General features: G+C 47.1%; 1 protein-coding gene across 2 annotated transcripts in view; it reads right to left on the reverse strand.

The window, feature by feature from the left end:
* FOXK2 (forkhead box K2) overlaps positions 1-24,483 on the reverse strand; it is a 67,873-nt gene that overhangs the window by 11,571 nt on the left and 31,819 nt on the right. For both annotated transcript variants that reach the window (XM_067715610.1, XM_067715609.1), the window contains exons 2-7: positions 14,285-14,479; positions 11,463-11,610; positions 7,757-7,903; positions 2,494-2,687; positions 1,502-1,677; positions 71-367 (exon numbers count right to left, since the gene is read on the reverse strand). In XM_067715610.1, coding sequence (XP_067571711.1) covers positions 71-367; positions 1,502-1,677; positions 2,494-2,687; positions 7,757-7,903; positions 11,463-11,610; positions 14,285-14,479 — 1,157 coding nt within the window. The remainder of the gene's footprint in view (positions 1-70; positions 368-1,501; positions 1,678-2,493; positions 2,688-7,756; positions 7,904-11,462; positions 11,611-14,284; positions 14,480-24,483) is intronic.

Here is a 24,483-nt window from a genome sequence, read left to right on the forward strand (position 1 = left end):
AGGATGAATGAGGCTGGCGGGTTTCTAAGAGCTTGAAAAGCTGCCCGAAGTGACTGCTTCCGCTGCTCACCTTTTACTTCTCTGTGGTCTCCATTCTCTTGTGGCTCTGCCTTAGGGGGGGCCAGCACGGCCGCCTGAGTGACCACAGCCTGTCCTGCGACGGTGTACGTATTTGCCGGGGCCAGTCCGGCCACGCTGGTGACAGACACCGCTGGGATCTGGTGGACGACATGAACCGTCTGCACGACGGGCTGCTGGGAGGTCGAGGTGGTCACAGGGGCGGCGACAGTGTAGGTAACAGGCTTGATCGTCGGTGGCAGTGGTCGCTGCACGGCGATTAAGACGGGCTGACTAGACAGAGGTGAGCCTACCAAGGACGGGAGTGGAGGTGAGGCTCATACATCCCAAACCAACTAACTACGACCCCTCACTAGCAACATGCAGACTGATTTAAGAAAACAGGACATGGCCCTTTCGCCTGGTAATAATAAAGTCATTCATGATGAAAGAAATGACATATTTAATGGGGATATTTAATGTATGTCTAACTGCTAAAAAGGCAATCTCTGCTTTGTTCACATTTCTTTTCTTTTTTTTTGGCTGCACCATGCGGTACGCAGTACTCCCTGACCAGGGATCGAACCCGGGCCCCCTGCAGTGGAAGCACGGAGTCTTAACCACTGGACCACCAGGGAAATGCCTGTTCAGATTTCTTACAACACCTCTTCCCACAGTTCTCTCATCATGAAAAAGAAAACCTCAACACAGGATATGGGAAGAAGCTGCCCAATGAAGCCTGAAGGAGGGGGCCATGTTCCCCAAGATCAGAGTCTCCATCTTATGATAGGTGCAGAGGAGCAGGAAGTGTGGAGACAGAGCTGGCAGCCAGCAGCTCTGCCAGTCTCTGTTCTTTCTGATTTGGGCGTTTAGGCTCCAGCAACAGGAATGGGGGCTGGCAGGGGGTGTTGCCAGCACGGCCAGGAATCCCAATATACCAAAATGCACATTTTGCCAACCAACTAGGAACCATGACAGAATTACTTTGGACACATTTTCACACTTTTTTTTTTTTTAATTCCCCAGGGCACATATTTTTATTCTACATTGCGACTTTTATAAGTACACTGAGAAATGCTCACCTATTCATTAAATAGACATTTTTTTTGCTGCTAATGTCTACTTTGTCTAATTTATGCTATTTCTTTACGAGGGGAATCTTTCTCATAGATTTTTGAATGATGAAGCAACTAAGAAACGGGTTAATTCTAAAATTTTTCAGGCACCTACATACAGAGTCATAAAAGTTGACTGATTTTTTTTTTAACACAGTGCAATTAATTTTTCAGAGCCTATAAAATAACATTCAGGTACTATGCAGAAAGTATCAGGCACAAGGTGCAAAGGATCCAAGGCCTCTTGCTATTTCTTCTCTGATGAGACTGGCTCACATGCTCATCTGACCCACCCCTCTCCCACCACACTTGCCCTCTGCACATCTCACCTGGTGCACTCTGGGCAAACCGTGCCTCCTGGATGACAGCGAGTTTGGGCTGTGAGGCACCAGGCTCGGGCTCCAGAGGGGCTGGTGAACCTTCCCTCGACAGGCTCTCAGGGGTCTGGGCGCCACTGGAGTGAGCAGACAGCACTCCAGCATGATTGGGGGAGGCTGGGGCACTTCTGTATGACCAAAAAGAAGACAGTGGATTTTTACAGGTAAAGCACTCATAAAGCTGCCTTGTTTTAATAGGTGTATTTTGCAAAAACAAAGGTGTCATTTGTCTTCTGCCAACCAACTACAGTTCCTTAAGTCTTACTTTAGGTGTGATGCCTGTGACCTGAGATGGACACTTAGTGAGGCTGGCATGGCTGTGACAGAGCCACTGTATGCAGGGCGCCGCTGCTCCACACCCAGCACAGGCCGCACAGCATGGGGCGGGACTGGTTGCTTCCCTAAAGCTCCCATCCACAGCCAGGCAGCAGGAGCCAGCAGCGTGCGAGCCGGCTGGGGCTCAAGACTTAACATTACAGTCATTTCTTTTTTTTGTTTAAAAACAGAAATCTACTAATGGAGCTAAAAATATGGATTTTAAAATCAGGCAGTTAACACTGTATAAACCAATCTTGAGTTTAAGCAGCTAAGATGTAGCTTTAAAGAGCTTTTCACATCCAAGAAAAAGGAAAAAACATGATTCATCAACGTGGCATCGTGATATTGCCGACTCATCATATTGACAATATGCATTCAACGAAGCAACAGTGTTACATAGGAATGAAATTTAAGTAAAACTTTATAATCTGAATTGTTTCAGACCACTAGAAACAAAAATACATGGGTGGCATCCAACATTTTTTTTTTTCCCAAATCCCCAACCCAACATTTAATCATAATGCATTTGGTAATTCCTTCATTTTCAAAAGGAAAATTTACCAATACGTCAAAGGTAAATTTACTGACCATTAAATGAGGTCTTTTTGTTTGTCTTTTTTCCTTACCTAGAGGAGAGCGGTCCCAGAGGGGTTCTAAAGCAAGGCACGCCCCTAGGCCGTCTTTTCCTAAAAGCCTGCTCTATTAATTTGCTTTCAGAGGCAGGGTCTATCCTCCAGAATGAGCCTTTGCCTGGTTCTTCCTGGGAACGTGGTACTTTGATGAAATAACGATTCAGAGAGAGATTGTGGCGAATTGAATTCTATGAAACATAAAAAAATACGTAGAATTCATATATTTCTTTGCTGAGAAATAAAAATGTGCCCCAGTTTTAGTGCCCTGCAAAGGTCCTGCAGCTCTGTGCTGGAAGGAACCGGCCCTCCCCAAAGTGAAGGAGGAGCTGCGGGGGTGACTACTCAGAGGCTGCGACGTGGCTTCTACAGAGGACAAGACACAAGGACACAGGGCACTGTGAACAGCATGGCAGGATGGGCACCAGGAGGCAAGGAAGGGAACTGGGGAATGGGGAAGGGGTGAGAAATCTACACCACACAGAAAGAGGCTATTTCCAACAGGAAAAACGTCAACTTCCACCTTTTTACCAGGTAGGAAATCAAGGGCTATCACTGTGACCTCTCCCTGTTTGGAGAAGGACAGCGCTGAGATCCACTATTCCTTTAAAATACTTTTTTGAGCACAAAATTAGCTTATAGAAACTGTCACAGCCTTTAAAATGAATTAATCCAGCATAAAGTATTTGGCAAACCAGCAAAGGAGAAAAAATGAGCCAAAGTTTAGAAATATTATTGACACCATCTGCCCGTAAAAGAACTATATACTTTGATTCTCAAAATAATATTGTGAGGCACATTGAGAAAATTTTTCTCAATTCCTAAGTCCATTCTTTCTATTACAAAAAGCTCAGCTCACAGTTTACATGTGATTTGAGGACAGCTCCCTGATGCACCGAAATCTGAGACCTACGAAAGGTCAGGAAAAGCTGGATGGAATCCTGCATTCAGATCCTTTCGGCATTTACATTAATGCTTAAATTTAAAATTAATAAAGTTTCAACCCAAACTAAAATTCTGGCTATCCAAAAATCACTTCTAAGTTCTCTAACTAACTTTCTAATAGAACTGCTAGTCACGACCTGAAATTCTGAATTCCCAGAGGTGGCTCAGAAATCAAAATATGTCAAATACTACTTTACAGCCAATCCAAGGGACTATTCAAGAACCAGACCAGTCACAGGCCATGACGAACCACCAGTGCCCGTGATGTCAGTCACCTCATTGGCAACATGAAGCGACAGGCTAAGCTATGTCTGTGATTTGTGAGACTGTTTAGAAGCAGATGTAGTATATTAGATTTAGAATACATGCATAACCACAGATACTTGCTATGACGTTTTATCATAGGGTTTGGCTGATAACCAACCAACACCTACCAATCCCTCCAGAAAATCGAATCTGTTATTGGTGCCCCCATCAAGCCAGAGCAGGCAATCCTTCCCCATCTGCATTCAGACCTTTCGGGTGTGGAGTAGAAGGCAGATTCTAAGAAAAAACGCTGAGAAAAGCCAGCCCAGATCATGACACTGGAGGACACTCTCACTGTGAACTGTGGGTGAGGGTCCTGAGTTCCTGACTGCACCGTGGGAGGCCGGCACCCAGATGGGAGCTCAGAAGTGACCACTAAGCCACAGTGCTAGGTGACACGTGACAAGGGAGGTGCCGAGCATCAAGTGAAGGCTGGAACTGCACTGACTTAGGTGAAGTAGGTTCACATGCATGTTGTTAGGAGGAGAAAGGGAGGTCAGCACAGTGGGAATCTGGAGGCAGGAAGTGCTACTTCAGGGGACTGGGCACTAGGATTTCTACCCACTGACAAAGGTCAGAACCAGGATCAGCAATACAGCTGCTCCGTTAACCCTCACACCACGGACAAACTGTACAGTTAAGTCCTTAGGTCAGGGAGTTGCTATTTTCTGTTCTGAAAATGTAACAGAACCCAGTCTGCACCATCAAAAGAGAGTCTAACTTCCTCTGCGCTCTGACAACAATCTCACAGACAAATGAGCCCAATTACTGGTCACCTGTGATTCTCCAGCCAACAAGACTCTAGAAAACATGAAGAGGTAATAAGAGATATTTAATGTATACACAGATAGAATAAATAATTGTATTTCTAAGGTAATTAAGGCCTTTGTAATCTGATCAAACCAAGCTATATACATTTAAACCACCCTGATTCAATTCCAGTGACTCAAATTATTTTAAAGTATTCAGAGAGAAGGCAGGTTATTATTTAAAACTAAATACGAAGAAAAGGATCTGCAATACTGTGCACATTCTCTTTCCCCCAAATTCTCCCCAGTAGGGGCTGCTTCCCAGAACCCAGCTGACAAAGGGGAAAGGCGCAGAGCTGATCACTCGTGCCTGCTCTGTGCTGTCCTCCCTGAGCGCCTCCAGCCTTCCTGCCCATAACCTACACTTCTCATGGGCAGTTTGTGTCTGTTAGTCCCACTCAGCACTGAGCATTTGCCAGTGTGTATTCAGCATAGTAGGACTTGTAAAGAAATTTAAGGGAAGGACCTTCCAGAGGAGAGTCCAGTGTGCAGGGTGTGGGTGAGCACAAGTCACTCCCTCTACTTTCAGAAACCAGCTCTGGTCCTTTCAGAGGCCAAGAGCTCCAGAATTCTCAAACTTTTCAGTCACAACAAATACCTCAATTCTGAGCAGGGTAAAATTATAAGTCATAACAAAGTAAAACATTTTGGCATAAGTATGCAACCAAAAGAGATGCCATCTTTCCAGCTAGTGTTACTCAGACCACCTTGCTTTATACTCAGATTTGCTCCGGATTAATCAAAAAGCTTTTGGCATGGGTAGACTGCAAAATACCAAAAGTCAGTCTGAAAGGAGCCATGGATTTCCATTAAGTGCTCAGAATTGGCATGGTGGGAAGTGTCCACAGGCGTCATCTTAGGAACTGAGGCAGAGCAAGGGGCTCAATCACCGGGACCTGAGCTCCGAGAAGCATGGCACTGCCATCTCCCCTGCCCCACTGGGGAGGGCAGGATGCAGTCTGCAAATCCACACTTGAAAAATGGGCTGTTTTGGTTGACAGTTATTTGTGGGTTTTTTCTCAAAAGAAAAAGGATATGGGTCTTTTATGAAACAAGGTTGCAAAATAGAAGGCTTTTTGTTTTCAGCCAGGAGAGAGGGACTAGGAATGAGCCTTCCGTGTAGAGTCTGTAAGTGCAGTCCCTGAGGATGGGCAGCTCAGAGAGTCCCATGACAGAAAAGGACACATGCGGGCATGCTGGGGAGAGCAAGGACTGCTGAGGACAGGAATTTGAGTGCATATCCATGAATTAAAGGAGGGCTGGAGCAAGAGAGCCCTTTCTCACTAAAATAGCTGGAGCAGGAGGTGTGAAATGTCCCAGGAACAGCCTTACACAGGCAAGAGGCGCAGTCACCCTTACGAACCTTTATCTGGACAGAAAAGAAGATGTTTCAATAAAAACAAGCGTTAATGACAGTTCAGTAAAGAGAGTGTTTATAACTCTCAGTTCTAAGTGGGCTGTGAAGTCACTTCAGGAGCCAGCAGCAATCAGAGTACTCAGGGGTCACCTCTGCAAGCCTCGCCTCTCTGTGATCACGGCCCCTCCTGACTCACTCCCCAGGACCCCGAGGCCAGGAGGAGGTCGCCCTTCAGCCTTCAGCCTTCTTTAGCAAGAAAACCCTGTGATGCACGGAATCAGTTCTCTCGTAAATGGATGCTACAAAGCACAGGGAAATACGACCAGAAGGGAAACACACCACTGAAAGTCTGGCCAGGCTTTTCAGAAACACTCACTCCCATTACAACCCAGCTCACTGGCATTTCAAATCATCAGAATTCTACACACAGCTCCTGGACAGGACTGTGTGACAGATCTCACCTGCCTGTGCCCAGGGAGCTGTGTGACATAGACATGGATATAGACTGTCGTCTGCTTCCACTTCTTTTGTTTTTCGTTTTCTTTGAAGCACAAGCTCACTGTTACAGATTAAAATACGGTAAGTACTGCTGGGACCTAATTGTACATCATCTTAAGAGAACTGCCAGGTAGCTGGATACGGAAGGGTTCTCCCGAGCCACTGTTTCCCTCACGGCCAACTGAGAAATGCCACCTTGCTGTGAACAGGAAGGCGGGCAGGGCACAGATGCTCCAGGCCAGGCTAGGTCTCATTTTGTACCTTTAGTCTTTACACGACTAAAGACCCCTTACAGAGGAAACAGTCAGGATTTGGCTGGAACACTTTTTTATTACAACATGTTTATACATCTGCAGGTAGAAGAAAAAAGGTTTTACCTTCCGTTAAACAGAGTGGCTTACCCCCTACCCCGCCCACGTCACTTGATTATGGTTATGGTTCAACAGATGCATTTTTCAAAGGATCGTTTACTCATTAAGCCTCAAAGGAATTCTGTAGCCACTCCTGGTTACTTAATAAATTCAGAATATGTAAATGTATGTTTCTTCTCTCTTTTGTGATGCTTTTCTATTCCATACTTCAAACTTACCCTTTCCCATACTGTCTGAATTAGTGAGGTCCTGCTAAACACCTGGTAAATGGCCACACATAACACAGACACGCAGAACAAGGGAAAACATACACAATGTAGAGGTTTAAAAATTAAACTAAATTAAAAAGCCAAACAATGGAAATACTATGCACCAATTTCAAAGTGTCCTCTGAGGAGGCCTGGATTCACAGACAGCCTAGGAATAGGCTGGAAGTCCAGGTAGACAACTGAAACAGGGCAGCGCTGTGTTCATCTGCTCTGTACACTGGCCAACTGGAGGAGGTATCTTTTGAAGAAAGGGTTCCTCAGTAAAACAGTTTGAAAACCATCTCTGTGCAAACTTCAAAAAGCTACATATGTCAGCAGACGTATAGCTAAGGAAGACAGAAGAATGCCAAAGTAAATGGATGGACAGGATTTTTAACTCTCCCTCACTTTAGACACATGAACTGCACTGGTCCAAGAGAAACATCTCAAACGATCCACACCTTTCCCATCCATGGAGACCATAACAGTAAGAAACAGTGCTGAGATTTCTTCTAGAACCACTATTCCTCCCACTCTGCGCTAAGGAGGTCAGAGAGAGCGTGGCAACAGCAGGCCTCTTCCTTTCTCGGCACAAGAGGCCCTCACTCATCTCATTCTACCTGTGCCCCAGCTACATACATAGCAGCTCAATTCTCTTCTCATTTGCCAACCAGCATCTACAAGACATGTAACAGAAACATTTAATAACAACTGAAATGGATTTACCTGCCAGCCCTTGTCCGCAGTCCTGTAGTAGGGATAGTTTTTCGTGATGTGCGTATAAATTCCATTTAGGGTGAGTTGTTTATCAGGAGCCATCGTAATTGCTTGTACGATTAATTGTGCATAGGAATAAGGTGGCTTTGAATCATCCTGTGTTTAAGTTAAAAAAAAAAAAAGTACTGAAATTATCAAAATTTTTACTAAATTTACTAAAATTCAAGATTCTTGACATTTTTGAGCATTCCTATGATAATGCTTGGTTTTCCTTCCTATAAAAGTAATCTAATATGATGGGGGAACTCCCTGGCAGTCCAGTGGTTAAGACACTGCACTCTCACTGCTGAAGGCCCAGGTTTGATCTGTGGTCAGGGAACTAAAATCCCACAAGCCACGTGGCAGGGGGAAGAAAAAAAAGTAATATAATATGATGGGAAAGCATTTGGAAAATTGGGAGGAAGCAAATGGATGCATGTACAGCAGCATAAAAAAGAACATTAAAACCACATAAGGAAAAAGTCCAAATGGCAGAAACGGAAAGAATAAGAAGATGAGAAAAGCTGCCTCCCCTCAGCAGGGTCCACAGCATGCACACTAAACCACGCCAGAGGCCCATCACGTGGCTCTAGCAGCCGAGTGAAGAGCTGGGCCAGGACAGTGGTGGCAAAGGGTGGAGTGAGCCACCCTCTCTCAGGCCCCTGTGGGGGTCCTCATACACACAAGGAGATGGGGCAAGAATGCTGAACACCCCAGCGCCAGAGTGAGGACCACTCAGAAACAAGTGTCCATCAAGAGGCTCCTCCTGTAAGAAAACCCCACTCAGAGGAGAGTACCAGAAGCCAGACGCAGGGTTCCCACACCGGGGTCCAAGGCACTTGGGCAGGCATCATTCAGGTGTGCAGGGCTGCCATGCACACCACAGGATGTTGGCATTCCTGGTCCCAGCACACTCAAAGCCACCAGTGGCTCTTTGCCATTGTGACAACTCAGAACCCCATACACATGCACAAAGTCACTGGGGAGACGGTGCACCTCTGCTGTGAACTGGGAAATACACATATCAACGGAGAAACCACAAAACGTAACGCTATGTAAACAGTAAGCTGCAAAAGAATGCATTCAAGATGATACTCCTTATATGAGGTTTAGAAATGAACAATTTAGATATTGTTTAGAGATAAATACAAATAGGCAGACAAGCAGAGGACTGTAGGATGGGTGAGGAAGGAGAGTGAAGTGCCAAAGAACGGAATGCAGGCTTCACCTTCACTAAAGGCTAACTTTAGTCCTGACAGCTGGCCGTGGGCATGTGCTCTGCACTGGAAGACTGAGCCACCTGTTATCCCAGCACCCCACTTTCATTTACATTTTTTATTTTTTAAAATATTTATGTATTTGGCTGCACCAGGCCTTAATTGTGGCATGTGGGTGTGGCCCGTGGGATCTTCGTTGTGACGTGCGGGATCTTTAGCTGCGTCACGCAGGATTTTTATTAGTTGCGGCACGTGGGATCTCTTTTAAGTTCATGTGGGATCTAGTCCCCTGACCAGGGATCGAAGCCGGGCCCCCTGAATTGGGAGTCTTAGCCACAGGATCACCAGGGAAGTCTGTTAGCACCCCATCCATCCATTCATTCACTCATTCATTCATTTATTTATTTATGGCTCCATTGGGTCTTTGCTGCTGTGCACGGGCTCTCTCTAGTTGCAGCGAGTGGGGGTTACTCTTCGTTGCAGTGCGCGGGCCTCTCATTGCGGTGGCTTCCTTTTGCTGTGGAGCACGGGCTCTAGGCGCGCGGGCTTCAGTAGTTCTGGCACTCGGGCTCAGCAGTTGTGGTTCGCGGGCTCTAGAGGGCAGGCTCAGTAGTTGTGGCACATGGGCTTAGTTGCTCCGCGGCATGTGGGATCTTCCCGGACCAGGGCTCAAACCCGTGTCCCCTGCACTAGCAGGCTGATTCTTAACCACTGAGCCACCAGGGAAGTCCGCAGCACCCACTTTTAAATAGCTGATATTTCCTGAGCACTTGGGCCAGGCTCTGCCCTGTCTGTCCCCTGAGTGAGCTCACGCTGAGTTACAGGAAAGGGACAATGGAATGGCTGAGCTGGAGTCCACACCAGGTGAGAGTACAAAGCCTTCCTCACTGTGCCTATGCTGCTGTGTTTCCTTGTTATCTTTCTTCTATACATTTCAATTTTTTAAAAAAGCTTTTTTATATTGAAAAACATAACACAGACAGGAAAGCCCATAATACATCCATATCAGGTAAAAACAAATTTTTGTAAAGTGAACAACAGTACAACCAACACTAGGTCAAGAGAGAACACAGCCCCCGTCTCAGTAGCTTCCTCATCCCCCGCTGCCTCCCAGAGAGGCCACCACTACTCCTGACATTTTATACTAATCATAACCTTACTGTGACTTAAGTTTTACCATCTAAGAATGCATCTTGAAACAGTTTAGTTTTGCCTGGTTTTAAACAGGCAAATGGACTATGGACAAAAATGGAATCCAACAGAGGGTGCCCCTCTGTGTCTGCCCCTGCCCAGCACCTGTGCAAGAGGCTCCTGGCTGCTGTGGAGAGACAGTGCACGGCCACAGCTTATCCATTCCCATGGCTATGACGTGTCCTATGACACGAATATACCACATTTTATAAATACATAAAGTAATACTATGCCTGGTTTTATTTTTTCACGTAGCATTACATCAAGAGCACGTCCATATCAGTAACTATGCCACATAATATCCCCTTACTTAATCATTCTTCCCTCAGTTAGGGGCATTTAGGTTGCTTTCAATTTTCTGTTTTATATGAACTTTTGTTTTGAGATTTTTGTCCATTTCCCCTAAATGAAGTCCTAGAAGGGGTATTACTGGGTCAAAGAATAGAAATAGGCAGGGTCCTATTGTGGGCCATCAATAATTACCATCCAGGGACTTCCCTGGTGGTCCAGAGGTTAAGAATCCGCCTTCCAATGCAGGGCACGTGGGTTTGATCCCTGGTCAGGGAACTAAGATCCCACATGCTGCAGAGCAACTAAGCCTGTGTGCTGCAACTACTGAGCCAAAGCACCACAACTACTGAGCCCAGGCATGCCACAACTATTGAGCCTGCACGCTCTGCAGCCTGTGCTCCACAACTAGAGAGAAGCCTGCGCACCGCAACGAACAGCCTGCGTGCCACAATGAAAGATCCTGCGTGCCACAACGAAGATCCCACATGCCACAATCAAGACCCGATGCAGCCAAATAAATTAAATAAATAAATAAAATTTTTAAAAATAATAATAATAATTACCATCCAAAAGGGGGACTGATGTGTCCTCTCTAAAGTGTGTGTTTGTGTGCATATGTGTTCACATGTACATTCAGACATGTGTGTGTGCAACCTTCACCATCTGGGACAGGAGGACTAAATCCCAAGAGTGGTCTCCTAGGACACCAGGCAGTGACCTTGTGAGGACCAAGGGTTCAAGCTCTCAGCACCTGGGCCCATAGCTGCCACCAAGGAGGGCCCAGTGCTGAATGACCAAAAGAATGCATCTCTAGTGCCCAGCACTGAGAACATGCTCAGCAATGACCCAACATCCGTGCAGACGTGCACTTCTCAAAAGGCCCTGGGGGGTTGTTCCTTGACATGCAGGCAATGCAGTGAGGACAGCTGGCTCCCCAACAGGCCCTGGGTTCTGTTTCGAGGCTATAAAACATTTACCTTTGGGCTGTCTCCACCTGAAGCTTCCTTCTCATTTTCTGGCTGTGAGTTGTCGGCCATTAAATTGAGGTCAGATGGTATCACACGGCCCATTTTGTACCCTGAAGACCCTGCTCCCCGGGGGCTGGATGGACAGGAATTCGCAGCACTGTGGGCGAGAAAAGGTTGCTCCTATTAGTCTATGGTAAAACGTACATCACACTGTGTTTCAATAACTGACTCTTATTTCAAGGAAAACAAATTTTAAAAGTAAGAGAACTTCAGCATTTTCCATGGAAAAATGGACTCATTAACTCTGTGAAATTTAAGATCACCCTAAGAAATCAGGTATTTGCTTCCACATGTATCATCTTAGGAACTTACCAAGGACACAGAACCATGCATGATGGCTCCAGGGCTCAGCCTAGTAGAGGGACACAGACCACTGCTCTGCTCGCCCCCTCCCACCAGGGAGCTGAGGACAGGCTGCAACAAAGGACATGGCTTCCAGCTACACTGGAAAGGTCAGGGGGAGTCTGAAGAGAGGGGGACAGCAGCGAGGCTGAAGACAGGACGCACAAAGAGGGGAGGAGGCCGTGGATACAGACACGCAGGCTGTGACGGGCTCACAGGGAACACCCAGAAATCAGAAACAGGAACCTGTTTTCAAACATGCACTTTTTTTTTTCACAAGGTAGGGCTTGGCCATGATGCTGAGAATGTTCTGATTCTTGATCTCTGCTGATTAAGAGCCACATTCACTTGTGATAATTCACCAAGTTATGTATTTAACTTACTCTCCCTTTTCTGTACAGTATTATACTTCACAAAAGAGAACAAGCTACTGAAATGGAAGGATGCCAAGATAAGACTGTTTTAAAAATCCAGTAAGTTATAGGACAGTATGTATGGTTAGATCTCATTTATGTTTTGGATAAAAAAAAGTCAAGTATTGCAAATGTATAGAAAATTTCTGGAAAAAATACCTAAGAAACAGTAGTTACCTCCAAAAAACTGAACTGGAAAGGAGGGGCCCAGGAGGTGGAACAACACACTATTACCTGCCACCCCCTGAACACTACTGGGCTCTCTACCATGAACATGCACCGTCAGTATATGCACTCACCCACGAAACAAGTGTTTACCGCATGCCAGGAACAACTCTTAAAGCACTGGGGAGAGAGGAACAAGACAGATGGCAGGACCACACTCTTGGAACTCCTGCTTAATGATTTAAAACTAGCTAACATAAATGAAGGGCCAATGTGGTGAGTGGCCCCACTGGCTGGGTGGTGGTGGGCTCCACCACCGTGAGCTGTCTCAACAGGGGGGGTGCTCTGCTGCTCAGTGCTGGCGGTGGGATATGTAGAGGGGATGAGCAAGGAAAACAGCATGAAGATGGGGCAGGGGGTGAGGAGAGACTGCATCAGCTCCTGACCCAATCCCTAAAGTTTCCAACCACCTCCAGTTCCCTGAGCGCCCACAGAACTTCTGTCTCCACATGGCCAGGCAGTGTGTCAGTGATCTGACCCTAAGGCTGCTGCTTCCACTGTGGGCCGTTGTCCCACGTGGGTAAACACGGGCTTTCTCCTCTTCCTCTGTGAATTCTGTGCACTTTTCACACGGTGCTGAATAAAAATCGGGCCACCGGCTGCTGTCTTCTGCCTACCCACTGCCACACTTACCTGGTGCACAGGTAAGTGCACCTGGTCCATCTACTCACATACAGACAAATTCAACCAAGTGGGAGAGACAGAGGCAGTATCCTCAGCAGAGCAGCCATGGCAGGGGGCAGAGAAGGGGCCCGGGAGCAGCTGCACTCACATAACACCAAGCAAGGGTACAGCCAGAGTCTACCCGACACTCCTTCCAGGCCTTTCCAGAAGGATACCTTTCTGTCCATGCTGGTTTTTAAGATAAGAAACAGAAGTGTCCGACTAAAAGCTACAACCCAGAGCTGCCCGTGTTCCCTCTGTGCCCTCCTTGCTCTGCTACATGTAGGGGTCAGTCCCAGTGGACGAGGCAAGGCCTTCTCTGCCTGCCAGCCATGCCCTGTGGACACACCTGGACAGTAGGAGCTTGGCTCTCAAGAGAAGTAAATGTGTTCCTTTTGCACCTAAGTCTAACATTACTCACATGGAAGAAGATGCCTGAATACATACTTCACTCTTCTAAGACCCAACAGAACACAGGAGGACCGACCATCTGACCCTAGGACAGGGTCACGCCTGCTGGTCCCAGGCAATTCCTGACCTGACCCTCAGCTACTGCCCCCTGAAAGCGCGGGTTATGCAGTGGAGAGCACGCCTTGAAGGCACCATCCTCCACTTCCTGAGGCTCCCAGTCTCTCTTAGGACATCAGGACAAACAAGTTTGTCACCTCACTGTGGTCAAACTCAGTAATCCAAAGTGTAAGTCATCAGAATTTGCATGAAATTGTAGGAAACCAAAAAACTCAAAATGCAACTGAAAACCCACCTCACATTTTAGACCAATAAGACAAATCATCTATCCTTTAAACTTACACTCAGATAAAAGAATCCCAAGTGAAAACAAGGAACATTTGTGAACTGTGTTTCATATGCAGGAAACTAAGAGCAAACAGTGCTCAGAAACTAAACAATATTTTAAGTGCCCTCAACATCTCCCTCTCCATGTAGGTCAGCCCCAGGGAAGGGAGAAGACGTTGCTGTGCGCTGCTGCCCACTACTGTGACGTACGATGGCTTCTGAATGTCCCAAGCAAGAGGCAAGGACTGAAATTTGGACAGGGTCATGTCCACCTTGGCACATGCACACCCTGACCCCACGGTGACCCCGTCTACCATGGAAGCTGCTGTGTACCTGATGGTTCCTGTGGGGGAGGGGAGGGGGCTGATGAGGTGGGCCATGGTGTCTGGAATGTTGATGGTCAGCGGCGAGATGTGAGCCTGCACGGGCTTCACGGGGGACTCGGGCGCTTCCTGTTTCTCCCTCTTCTCGCTGGACAGGGCAGTGAATGTGATCTTGATGTTTGTGCTCGGGAACCTGAACGTGCACCTAAAAAAGAAAAGCCAACTGTCAGCGCCCATCTGCCGATCGGTGGGCAGGATGCCCCATCCACAACAGGTCGCAGAGCCCGAGTGTCCCCAAACATACTGGAGCCTCGACTTGCATGGAAGAGTCGGAGAGAAGCCCATTTCAAGTTCACCTCACATGTTACAAGTCGATTAATGAGGGAAACACAAAGGAGGCATCACATGATTTAAAAACACTAGTAAGCAAAAACATCATTTAGACCAGCTCAACAAGAAAAAAAAAAAAAACGGGAGAGGAGACTCAAAAAAGACTCAAATACCACTTAATCTACACTGGGTAAGGGTCTGGAGACAGGCTTGGGATCTGGAGATGTGCTCTTGGCACTGAGTAGGTGGAGGCCAGGCAGGAATGCTGCTAACCCCGCAGTGCATGGAAGGTCCCATCGCAAGAAGGAGGTGCCCCAGGCATGTCCCTCACCTGCTTACCTCTGATGACATCTCTTGCCCAGCCCTTCTCTCAGGTTCCTACTCTAGTCTGTCTGCAGCCAGTAGCCAGGGAGTTTCTAAAACAGCAAGATCTGCACGTGGCGTTCAAAGATACAAAAAGGCCAGCCTCTGTCTCTGCTGCCCTCGGGGCACAGCCCTTTCCTTCTCGAGGTCCTTCTCTCATGCTGTCCTCCCTCCACTTTAATACCCCAGAGGCCCCCACCCCACTGTGGGTCAGACCCCACATCCCTGCCTCTTGTCCGTTCCTCCTCTTGCTCACTACCCAGGGGTCCCCTCCCACCCCTCAGCTGCCTATCCGAGGGTTTCCTGACCGCCCCACACTCTGCCCTTGCTGCCGCCTTGTTCTTCATTTCACTCCGGCCACATGATTCTGTTACCCCACTTTTGCTTGTTGTCACCCCAATAGGATACAACCTCCAGTAGAACAAAGCTCAGTTCACTGCTATAACCTGGAGACCAGAAGAGTCCCTGGTATATACAGAGAAGGCCCTCAGTACACACTTGTTGGAATTAATGAACAAGTACCCAGTTTCATACATTAAAAAGGTAATTAAAACAAGCAAATCACATGAATACAACGAATGGGAAGCCCACAATCGCAGCTGCCCCTTTGTCGCTAGCATGAGATCTGAATAATCAACTCCAGGCCTAGAAAAGAAAGGGATTAAGACCCCACTGGCCTTAATTTCTAGCACAATATATATAACAATTACAGGAGTAAGGAAGTTTCCTCCTTTTCCTCCCATTTGTAGTTCCCGAGCTCCTGTCCTCAGGCGATAGTCACTGTTCACCAGGAAGGCCAGGCTGTTAGAACAAGCATCGTCACCCAGCACGAGGGCATCCGATCCCGCAGAGCAGTTACCTCTCTGTGTCTGTTTCCTCATCCACAGAACAGATGACAGCATCTATCTCTGAGAGTACCATGAGGATTAATTCAAATATTTATCAAACACTCAAATGTTTATTAAAATGAAAAAACCACACTACCTTCAGCCCCACTGTAAGATGTCAATAATACTTGCTTTTCCTACAGTTGGACACTCACCATCCACTGTGTTGTTCGTTCCGTCATCACCTGGGAACTCACAGAAGCCCAGACTGAACCAGAGGAGCAGCACACCCACCTGCCTGTCCTCCACATGCCACGGAAGCAACAAAGCACTGTGCACAATTCCAACACGGGAATGTGAGAATGGGACTCCTCCCTCCCCCAAGGGGTACCTACATGTCTCCAGGGTTTATTTCTGCTTTCCACAAAATAGGACCACACCTTGCATGTTGGCCCTCAGCCTACACGTTCCCTCAGTGTCACCCACAGGGTCTGTTCGCAGACAGACCTCAGCGCAGGCTGAGCGCTGCCTTCAGGGCTAGCACCACCACATGGAGGACTTCCTTCCTTAGTATCCTATTCCCAAAGTTTCCAATTAAAGACAACAATCGTCTCCACGGCACAGGCGCCATCCATAAACCTCAGGCTCCAAGGGCACAGAGGGCATCTAAAGCAACGCAAGGCACTGTCAGGCCACCTGCTGACAGCCTCTGACCGACAGCATGTGAGAGTGTCCCGGCCATCAGTGGACACTGCCACTAACCCCACCCCCTTGACAGGTGAAAATGGTATCTCTGTTTGCATCTAAGCATGAACTTCTCATAGGTGTATGAGCCATAAAACACATTTAAAAGCTACCCAGGTAGTCTGGTAACTTTCTGTTTTTCAATCTGAGTTATGATTACATGGGTGAGTTCCTATTAGTGAAAATTCATCGAGTTACACATGTATGAAACATACACTCTTCTGTGTATGTAGTATACTTCAGTAGAGAGGTTTTTTTTTTTAATTAAAAAAGCCATCTGTAGATGGATAGAAATCGGTAAAATGTTGATAACATGCCAGGGGGTTCACAGAACATTTCCTATACTTTTGGGTTAACAATGGTGTATTTCTTTACCTGGGCAGCCATGTTATAATTATAACCGATTTTTCTATGTAGGTTACATTCGAAGCAAAATATATCGAAACAGTGTTTGAGTTCTCTATGGAGTTCCATTAGTGATGAAATCCTTGTTCCCCTTTAGGGAATGTGAATGGCCACTGCTTGACTTTTCTAAGCTAGAAATAAAAAACAGTGGGATAGGGACTTCCCTGGCGGTCCAGTGGTTACGACTCCATGCTTCTACTGCAGGGGGCCCAGGTTGGATCTCTGGTCAGGGAACTAAGGTCCCACAAGCCACACAACCAAAAAGAAAGAAAATAAATTAATAATGCAGGTAGGTAGCCCAGCCCACCCTACCCAACATGTTAAAAAAAAAACAGTGGGATAATTTTAATTAATTGTTTCACAAAAGTAAAAAGAGCAGCAAAACATTAAAACAGCAGACAAAGCAAGCTGAGTGTCAGATCTCTGTCTCCCCCACACCACCACCAAGAGGCTGTTACGTCTGGGCACGCTGGTCCTCGTTCCCATGAAGCACTTCAGGTCATGGAAAGGGTTTAAGAGCCTAAGATACTATACTGATTAGGGAAATTAAGAGCATGCTGCCCGGGTCTCACGCTGCTTCGTACCATCACAATACCTAACACCGTGTGCTCTTTAAAAATACTTTAACTGATCCTGAAAGATTTGTAATAAAGCTCAGTATAAAAACATGCATCTGTTTATGAGAACTCTGAGAAATATGACAAAATAACAGGGAAAGATTTTAAAATGAACAATAAGAAAAACCAGACCGCAGAAAGCAGAACGGCAAACCCCTAAGCAAAACATGACCAGGTACTGAGCACCTCTGAGAAGCCGTGCAACTTGAGCCACAAGTCAAAACTGAAGCAACACAACAGCTGATGGCTTCAACCTTAGGCAAGGACCCTGACAAAAACTAAGCTTCTTTTACTTGAATAAACATTAACAATTTTAATATGGATTCAGAGTTGCAAATATCCTTTTCTTCACCTCTCTCTTAGTCCCCTATACTTGGTGACAGGCATTTTTCTTGGAATGGAAACTCTTACAAATGACATATGCAAGCCAATGGCTTGGGTCTAGAGCTCTGAATTTTAGAGCTCTGAATTTTCAGATTCACAAAGAAGCTCTAAGGATTCTGAAGACCTGTTATTTATTTATTTATTTTTTGGGGGGTGGTGCTGCACTGGGTCTTCGCTGCTGCGCCCGGGCTTTCTTTAGTTGTGGCGAGCAGGGATCACTCTTCATTGCGGTGCGCGGGCTTCTCCTTGCGGTGGCCTCTCTTGTTGTGGAGCACGGGCTCTAGGCATACAGGTTTCAGTAGCTGTGGCACACGGGCTTAGTTGCTCTGCGGCATGTGGGATCTTCCCAGACCAGGGCTCGAACCCGTGTCCCCTGCATTGGTAGGCGGATTCTTAACCACTGTGCCACCAGGGAAGTCCGTGAAGACCTGTTCTTTATGTATCAATACAAAGCCAGGCCTTACTGCAAATACTTCAACACTAACATCATACAGCTAGGCAGAAATAATAAGCACACTGAAATAAGCCTCCAACCAAACGGAAAGTCAAATTTAGTGATATCTCTATGCAAAGCAAGTTCAAACAATTAACCATTTAGGCAAACTATTCCCTACAACCAAGTCCAACTGGGCCACTTCAGAGGTGTAGGTGGCCTCAGGAAGAGGTTGGCTCCCATACCCTTTACCCCACAGAGGACGAGACAGGCAGGAACAGTGGTCTGGCCCCACAGCACCACTCGGAAAGGTGAGTGCAGCAGAGCAGCCTTCCACCTCAGCATCCACAGTGACGGCAGGCCCCGGGGGAGGACAGCCATCATGTCCCCCAGCCTCCTGTCATCCTTCTCTGTCGTGGCACAGATTACTCAGACACACTTCCTGAGTTGGAAAAATCTCCCCACAAGTGGGCTCCATTTCTACCTACTTAAAACAACACGTCTGAATGCGATTCAGACAGTCATTGTTAGGATAACTCTGGAGTCCCTCAGTTTTTAAACAGTATTTTAGAAAGTTTAATGGGACAAGGCCTGCAGATGCCACCCGCATGGCCAGGGCACAACGCAGCAACAGTGTCCCTGCCGTGGGGCACCAAGAAGACACTGCCTCACCTTTGGATTTCCTGCTAAAAATAACAAACCCAGATCTCACCAAGAGGAAACATCAGACAAATATTCTACAAAACAACTGGCCTGTCCTCAAATATTCTACAAAACAATGGGACTTTCCTGGTGGTCCAGTGGTTAAGACTCCACGCTCCCAATGTAGGGGGCTTGGGTTCAATCCCTGGTCAGGGAACTAGATCCCACATGCCGCAACTAAGAGCCCACATGCTGCAAATAAAGATCCTGCATGCCGCTAAGACCGAGCGCAGCCAAATAAATATTAAAACAAACAAAAAAAACCCAACTTTCTCCAGCTCCCTAAATCTATGACCTGCTAACTTCCTATCTCACCCCCAGCAGATGACCCTACTTCTTTAAAAAAAACCAACCAAACAAAAATCAACACAGAAGACACAGAAAGGCCAAGGAACGGTCACAAATGAGAGTAAAGTTCAATGCATGTGTGATCTGACTCTAGAAAAAGGGCATCAGTAAAAGACTGCTAAGTCCAGTTAAGGCCGGTGGGTTAGGTCACAGTGTTGTATCAACGCTAATTTGCTTTGGTACCTGGGATGTGGTTATGGAAGGAAATTTTTTAGGAAATACACATGGAAATATTTTAGAGGTAAAAATGCATCACGTATGCAGCTTCTCAAAAATTTCAGGGAAAAAACAGAGCAATGAAGCAAGTGTGGTAAAGGTTAGTATTTGGGGAATCTGGGAAAATGAGAATCTCTGTTCTATTTTTGCAACTTTTCTATAGGTCTGAGTAATTTCAAAGAAAAAGAAAAAAATTTGGAAACTTTCAAGATGTCCCATGCAAAGCTTGATGATCTAGGCTGTGCCACTCCAGGTGTTGCTGGGCCTGAGCCAGGCCAGGAACTGTGTCATGAGCCATGACAAGGTGAGCATAGACACAGAGTGTTTGGAAACCACTCACTCTTCTTCTTGTTCAGAGTGGACCTTCTCCACAGACAATCTGAGAGCCCTGCTCTGGGACACACCCTCATCGTTATCTGTCTTCTATACATTTCAGAATCCCACCAAATTCCAAGGACAATCTTGTGGGACCCCTGACACAGTTATGAAATGTCACCTCACTGCAATTCTTATCAACTCCAGACCCTCCTCCAGAGTCTGTTTGTCCCTGATAGTCAGCCTCGGGCTAAGCAGGGAAGTACAACCCCAGTTCTGGAGTTCACAGGACAGGGTCATGGCCACATTCACACAAGTGACCCTGACACCTGTGCCCTCACATTCACCCAACACAGTTGATGTCTGTTAAACCTACACACCGTCCCATCACTGGGCTTCCAGATTGTGACCCAAGAAGCTGTGGTTTGTGGTGACACCATACTCTGTACTCTGGATTTCTTCTCTCCTGGGAAGATTTGTCCCATCCTACATATAACAATATTCACACAGAACAGTATCTCCCTACCATGTTCCTAGAGCACAGCACTGAGTGTCCTGACAGCCAGCATAGGCTGAACCCTGCTGTTCTACATACGGCCCAAGATCTCTGTGGCTCACAGCAAAGGTCTGGGTCCAGCTTCTACCATCCACCCACCCCATAAGTGGCTGCTTGTGGCTGCTCTGCTCCACTTTTCCCTCACTCTGGGGCCCAGGCTGATGCAGTGGCTCCAGTGAGGATACTGCTGGTTCCAAGGCAGAGAGAAAAGACAGAAGGAGCGAGTTCCGTGGCCACACCTGCGGTCAATGGGCAGAAGGGCTTATAGCGAGGACCCTCCCCACATACCACCACCTCCCTAGTGTTAGCAATCCCAAGGGATGTCTGGAAAATCATTTCAAGTCCTTTCAGCTATGCAACTGGCCACAGAGACATTAGCTGAGCAGCTGAACTGCTCTCCAAGGGAAGAAATGAGAGGCCAGTTACTCTGTCATTCACCTGTGACAGCTGACAAAGATAATCTAATAAGAAGAAGACAATCCGATCATTTAATCTCGGGATTGGCAAAGCAATGACTGTGTTAATAAAAATAACATGTCACACAGGGTGGACAGTGCTCTGAGGCCATCGATGACTTGCTATGAGCAGCAGTGATTGCCAAGGAGGAAGGCAACAGGATCTTCTGCATTTGAAGAACTGTGTGGACAGTTACATCCAAGACTGGATCGGGAGGTAAGGGGGGAAATGAGGAAACCAGTGAGGAGGCTTCCAAGGAGCCAGGGTGTGCAGTGCTCACACCACGTGAGGCAGTGAGGACAGAAAGAGGAGACGGGATCTGACTGGTATGGGAGATGGAAATAAACGGCCCTGATGACCCACCAATATGTGTGGGCACAGAAGGGAGAAGACCACAGGACGACTGACTTCACATCTGGCTCGTGTGGCTAAGAACGCTGGTACCAATTACTGAGATGAGGATGGATGAGGAACAGGCTGGGGGGTGCAGTGGCTAAGTGGACACATGACCTCTGAGGTGCCCGTTACCCATAATCCCAGGGGGATGTCCAACCAGCCCCTCCTGAAACCTGAACAGACACACTCGGTGTTCTCTGCAGTGAGAGGGTACATTCGCCACATCACAGAGGAGAAAGAGACTAAGAAACGCAACCAGCAGGTCTGGTGGAAGAGAACAGCCTTCAGGACTCAAGCAAGCATTACCCTGCAGGAGGACACACTACTGTGGGAGTTTAACAATGGGTTCTAGTCCCAACTCAGTTATGATGTCAAGCCATGCCTCTTTTTTATCTTTTACAAAAATGGAAGAAAAATTCCTTTTCTTTCCAAACCCTGAGGCGAACTTAGCCAAGAAGGAACTTTAAATGGGCCTATATATACACTTTGATCATTCTCTTCTACTAGTTTCCTCTAGTTTTTGACAGAAATATCAAAACTTTTACTACAACCTTTAACGAATTGTAGCCTTTAATCAATCACATTTGTCAGTGACTCATAAATCACTCCCCCACCTGGGGCTGCCTTTTCTGTGGCTCCAAGAGCAACATGTCCACACCACCAGTCAGTCCTACCCACTGGTCACGCTGAGCTGCAACCACCATGGGTCTGAAAGGGCCACTTAGAGCCTGGCGGGTGCTCCCTTCGCCCCAGGAGAAGGTATGTGGAGGGGCAGCTCATCAGCTCAGGAGAGGGCTGCCCCTCAGAGGAGGTGTCTTTGGGAGGCCAGCAGCCACTTATTAAAGAGCACAAGTCACAGGTCAACAGCCTGACCCACTATAAGGCAGGTTAGGACAATGAAGACCATACTGGAAGGAGCCCGAAACCCTAAGTAGTTCACAATTTTCTCTGCTGCTCCTCTGCAGTAAACCTCAAGCAACACCTTACCTCAGCTTGACTTCTTACCCTAAAAAATGATAAAACATTCTATAAAACTCATGAAACACAATGGTGTTTATTAAAAGAGGCCACGTTACTATAGTTTTTGTTGGGTTTAGCATGAATTTCTTTTTTTTTTTTTTTTGTGCGGTACGCGGGCCTCTCACTGTTGCGGAGCACAGGCTCCGGACGCACAGGCTCAGCGGCCATGGCTCACGGGCCCGGCCGCTCCACGGCATGTGGGATCTTCCCGGACGGGGCACGAACCCGTGTCCCCTGCATCAGCAGGCAGACTCTCAACCACTGCGCCACCAGGGAAGCCCCGAATTTGCTTTTTATATATAATAAAGCTATTCCTTCTTTTTTAAATTTATTTTTTATTTTTGTCTGCATTGGGTCTTTGTTGCTGCGCGTGGGCTTTCTCTAGTTGCGGAGAGAGCGGGGGCTCCTCTTCGTTGCGGTGCACAGGCTTCTCATTGCAGTGGCTTCTCTTGTTGCAGAGCACAGGCTCCAGGCACGCACGCTTCAGTAGTTGCAGCACACAGGCAGTAGCTGCGGCACTCAGGTCCTAGAGTGCGTGGGCTTCAGTAGCTGCGGCGCATGGTATCAGTAGTTGGCACGCAGGCTTCAGCAGTTGTGGCTTGTGGGCTCTAAAGCAGGCTCAGTAGTTACGACGCATGGGCTTAGCTGCTCCATGGCATGTAGGATCTTCCTGGACCAGGGCTCGAACCCGTGTCCCCTGTATTGGCAGGAGGATTCTTAACCACTGCGCCACCAGGTAAGTCCCTAGCATGAACTTCTAACCAGAGCCTCAAAAGTCTGATTCAATAAGACACCTGTGGGGCTTCCCTGGTGGTGCAGTGGTTGAGAGTTTGCCTGCCAATGCAGGGGACACAGGTTCGTGCCCCGGTCCAGGAAGATCCCACATGCCGTGGAGTGGCTGGGCCTGTGAGCCATGGCCGCTGAGCCTGCGCATCCGGAACCTGTGCCCCGCAACGGGAGAGGCCACGACAGTGAGAGGCCTGCGTACCGCAAAAAAAAAAAAAAAAAAAAACAATAAGACACCTGCAACCTGGGCTCAGGCCCTGCGAGATTTATCTTTGAGTGAAGCACTTTCACTGCATGTTTAGCTTTGAGGTGACTTAGAAACTACACAGCACGTGAAACAAAGCTTTTCTGCGTGGACAGGGCCACTGCAGGCATGTGGCTAGTTAGTGAGTCGAACAGGCGTTGTGCTCAGAAGGGCCCAGATGAGGCTGAATGTTCCGTAGCCAGCACCCTGAAATCTCCTTCATCATTTTATCTGAGTCTGTGTCTTGTAAATGAGGTCCAATGGGTCAAAGGACCACAGCCTGGGGTGTGGAGGCTCAGTTCACACACATCTTGCCTCCCCCACCCCCTTCCCCTCCACGACCACCCACTGTCCAGGACGGGGCCTGGACAGGGGCACCTTGGGCACCTGGGAGAGTCTGCACTTGCCCCACGAGTACCCCTCCACCTAAGAAAGCTTGATATTAATAACAAAAATACCGCAGCAGGTTGAGAGAGAGAGACCACAAAAGAAATGAAAAGCTTTTTGCAGCTTCTTAAAAAAACGAGGTATAGTTGATGTACAATATTATATAAGTTTCCAGTGTACAACACAGCGATTCACAATTTTTAAAGGTTATGTTCCATTTATAGATATAAAATATTGGCTATATTCCCTTTGTTGTACAATATATCCTTGGAGATTTTTGCAGCATTCTTAATCCACACTTTCATTTTGCACTGGACCCGATGTATTATGGAGCTGGCCCTGTATCCTAAGACTAGTAGGAAATGGTGCATTTCCATAGGCAGATCTGCTTTTGTACCCACAGACCACGAAGCCTTGATTCCAGAAACATTCCTGACCCAATTTAGAGAGCTGGTGTTGGGTTTTCCAGCAACACATGTGACCAGCAGCTTCACAACTGCTTCTGAGGTTTTTCTTTGGCTTGGAGAAGAATTTTGTCTGTTGGCCACTTACTGCACTGCAATTCCATTAATGAAGGTACTGGAAAGAGCTGCCTTATCTACTACTTTGCGTGGCAATTTGCTGTTGGGGGAAAGGCTGACTCAGAGAAGCACACTCATTAAAAATCCTGATGCCAGGCT

The sequence above is a fragment of the Pseudorca crassidens genome, chromosome 19, assembly GCF_039906515.1.
Source record: "Pseudorca crassidens isolate mPseCra1 chromosome 19, mPseCra1.hap1, whole genome shotgun sequence".
Taxonomy (NCBI): Eukaryota; Metazoa; Chordata; class Mammalia; order Artiodactyla; family Delphinidae; genus Pseudorca; species Pseudorca crassidens.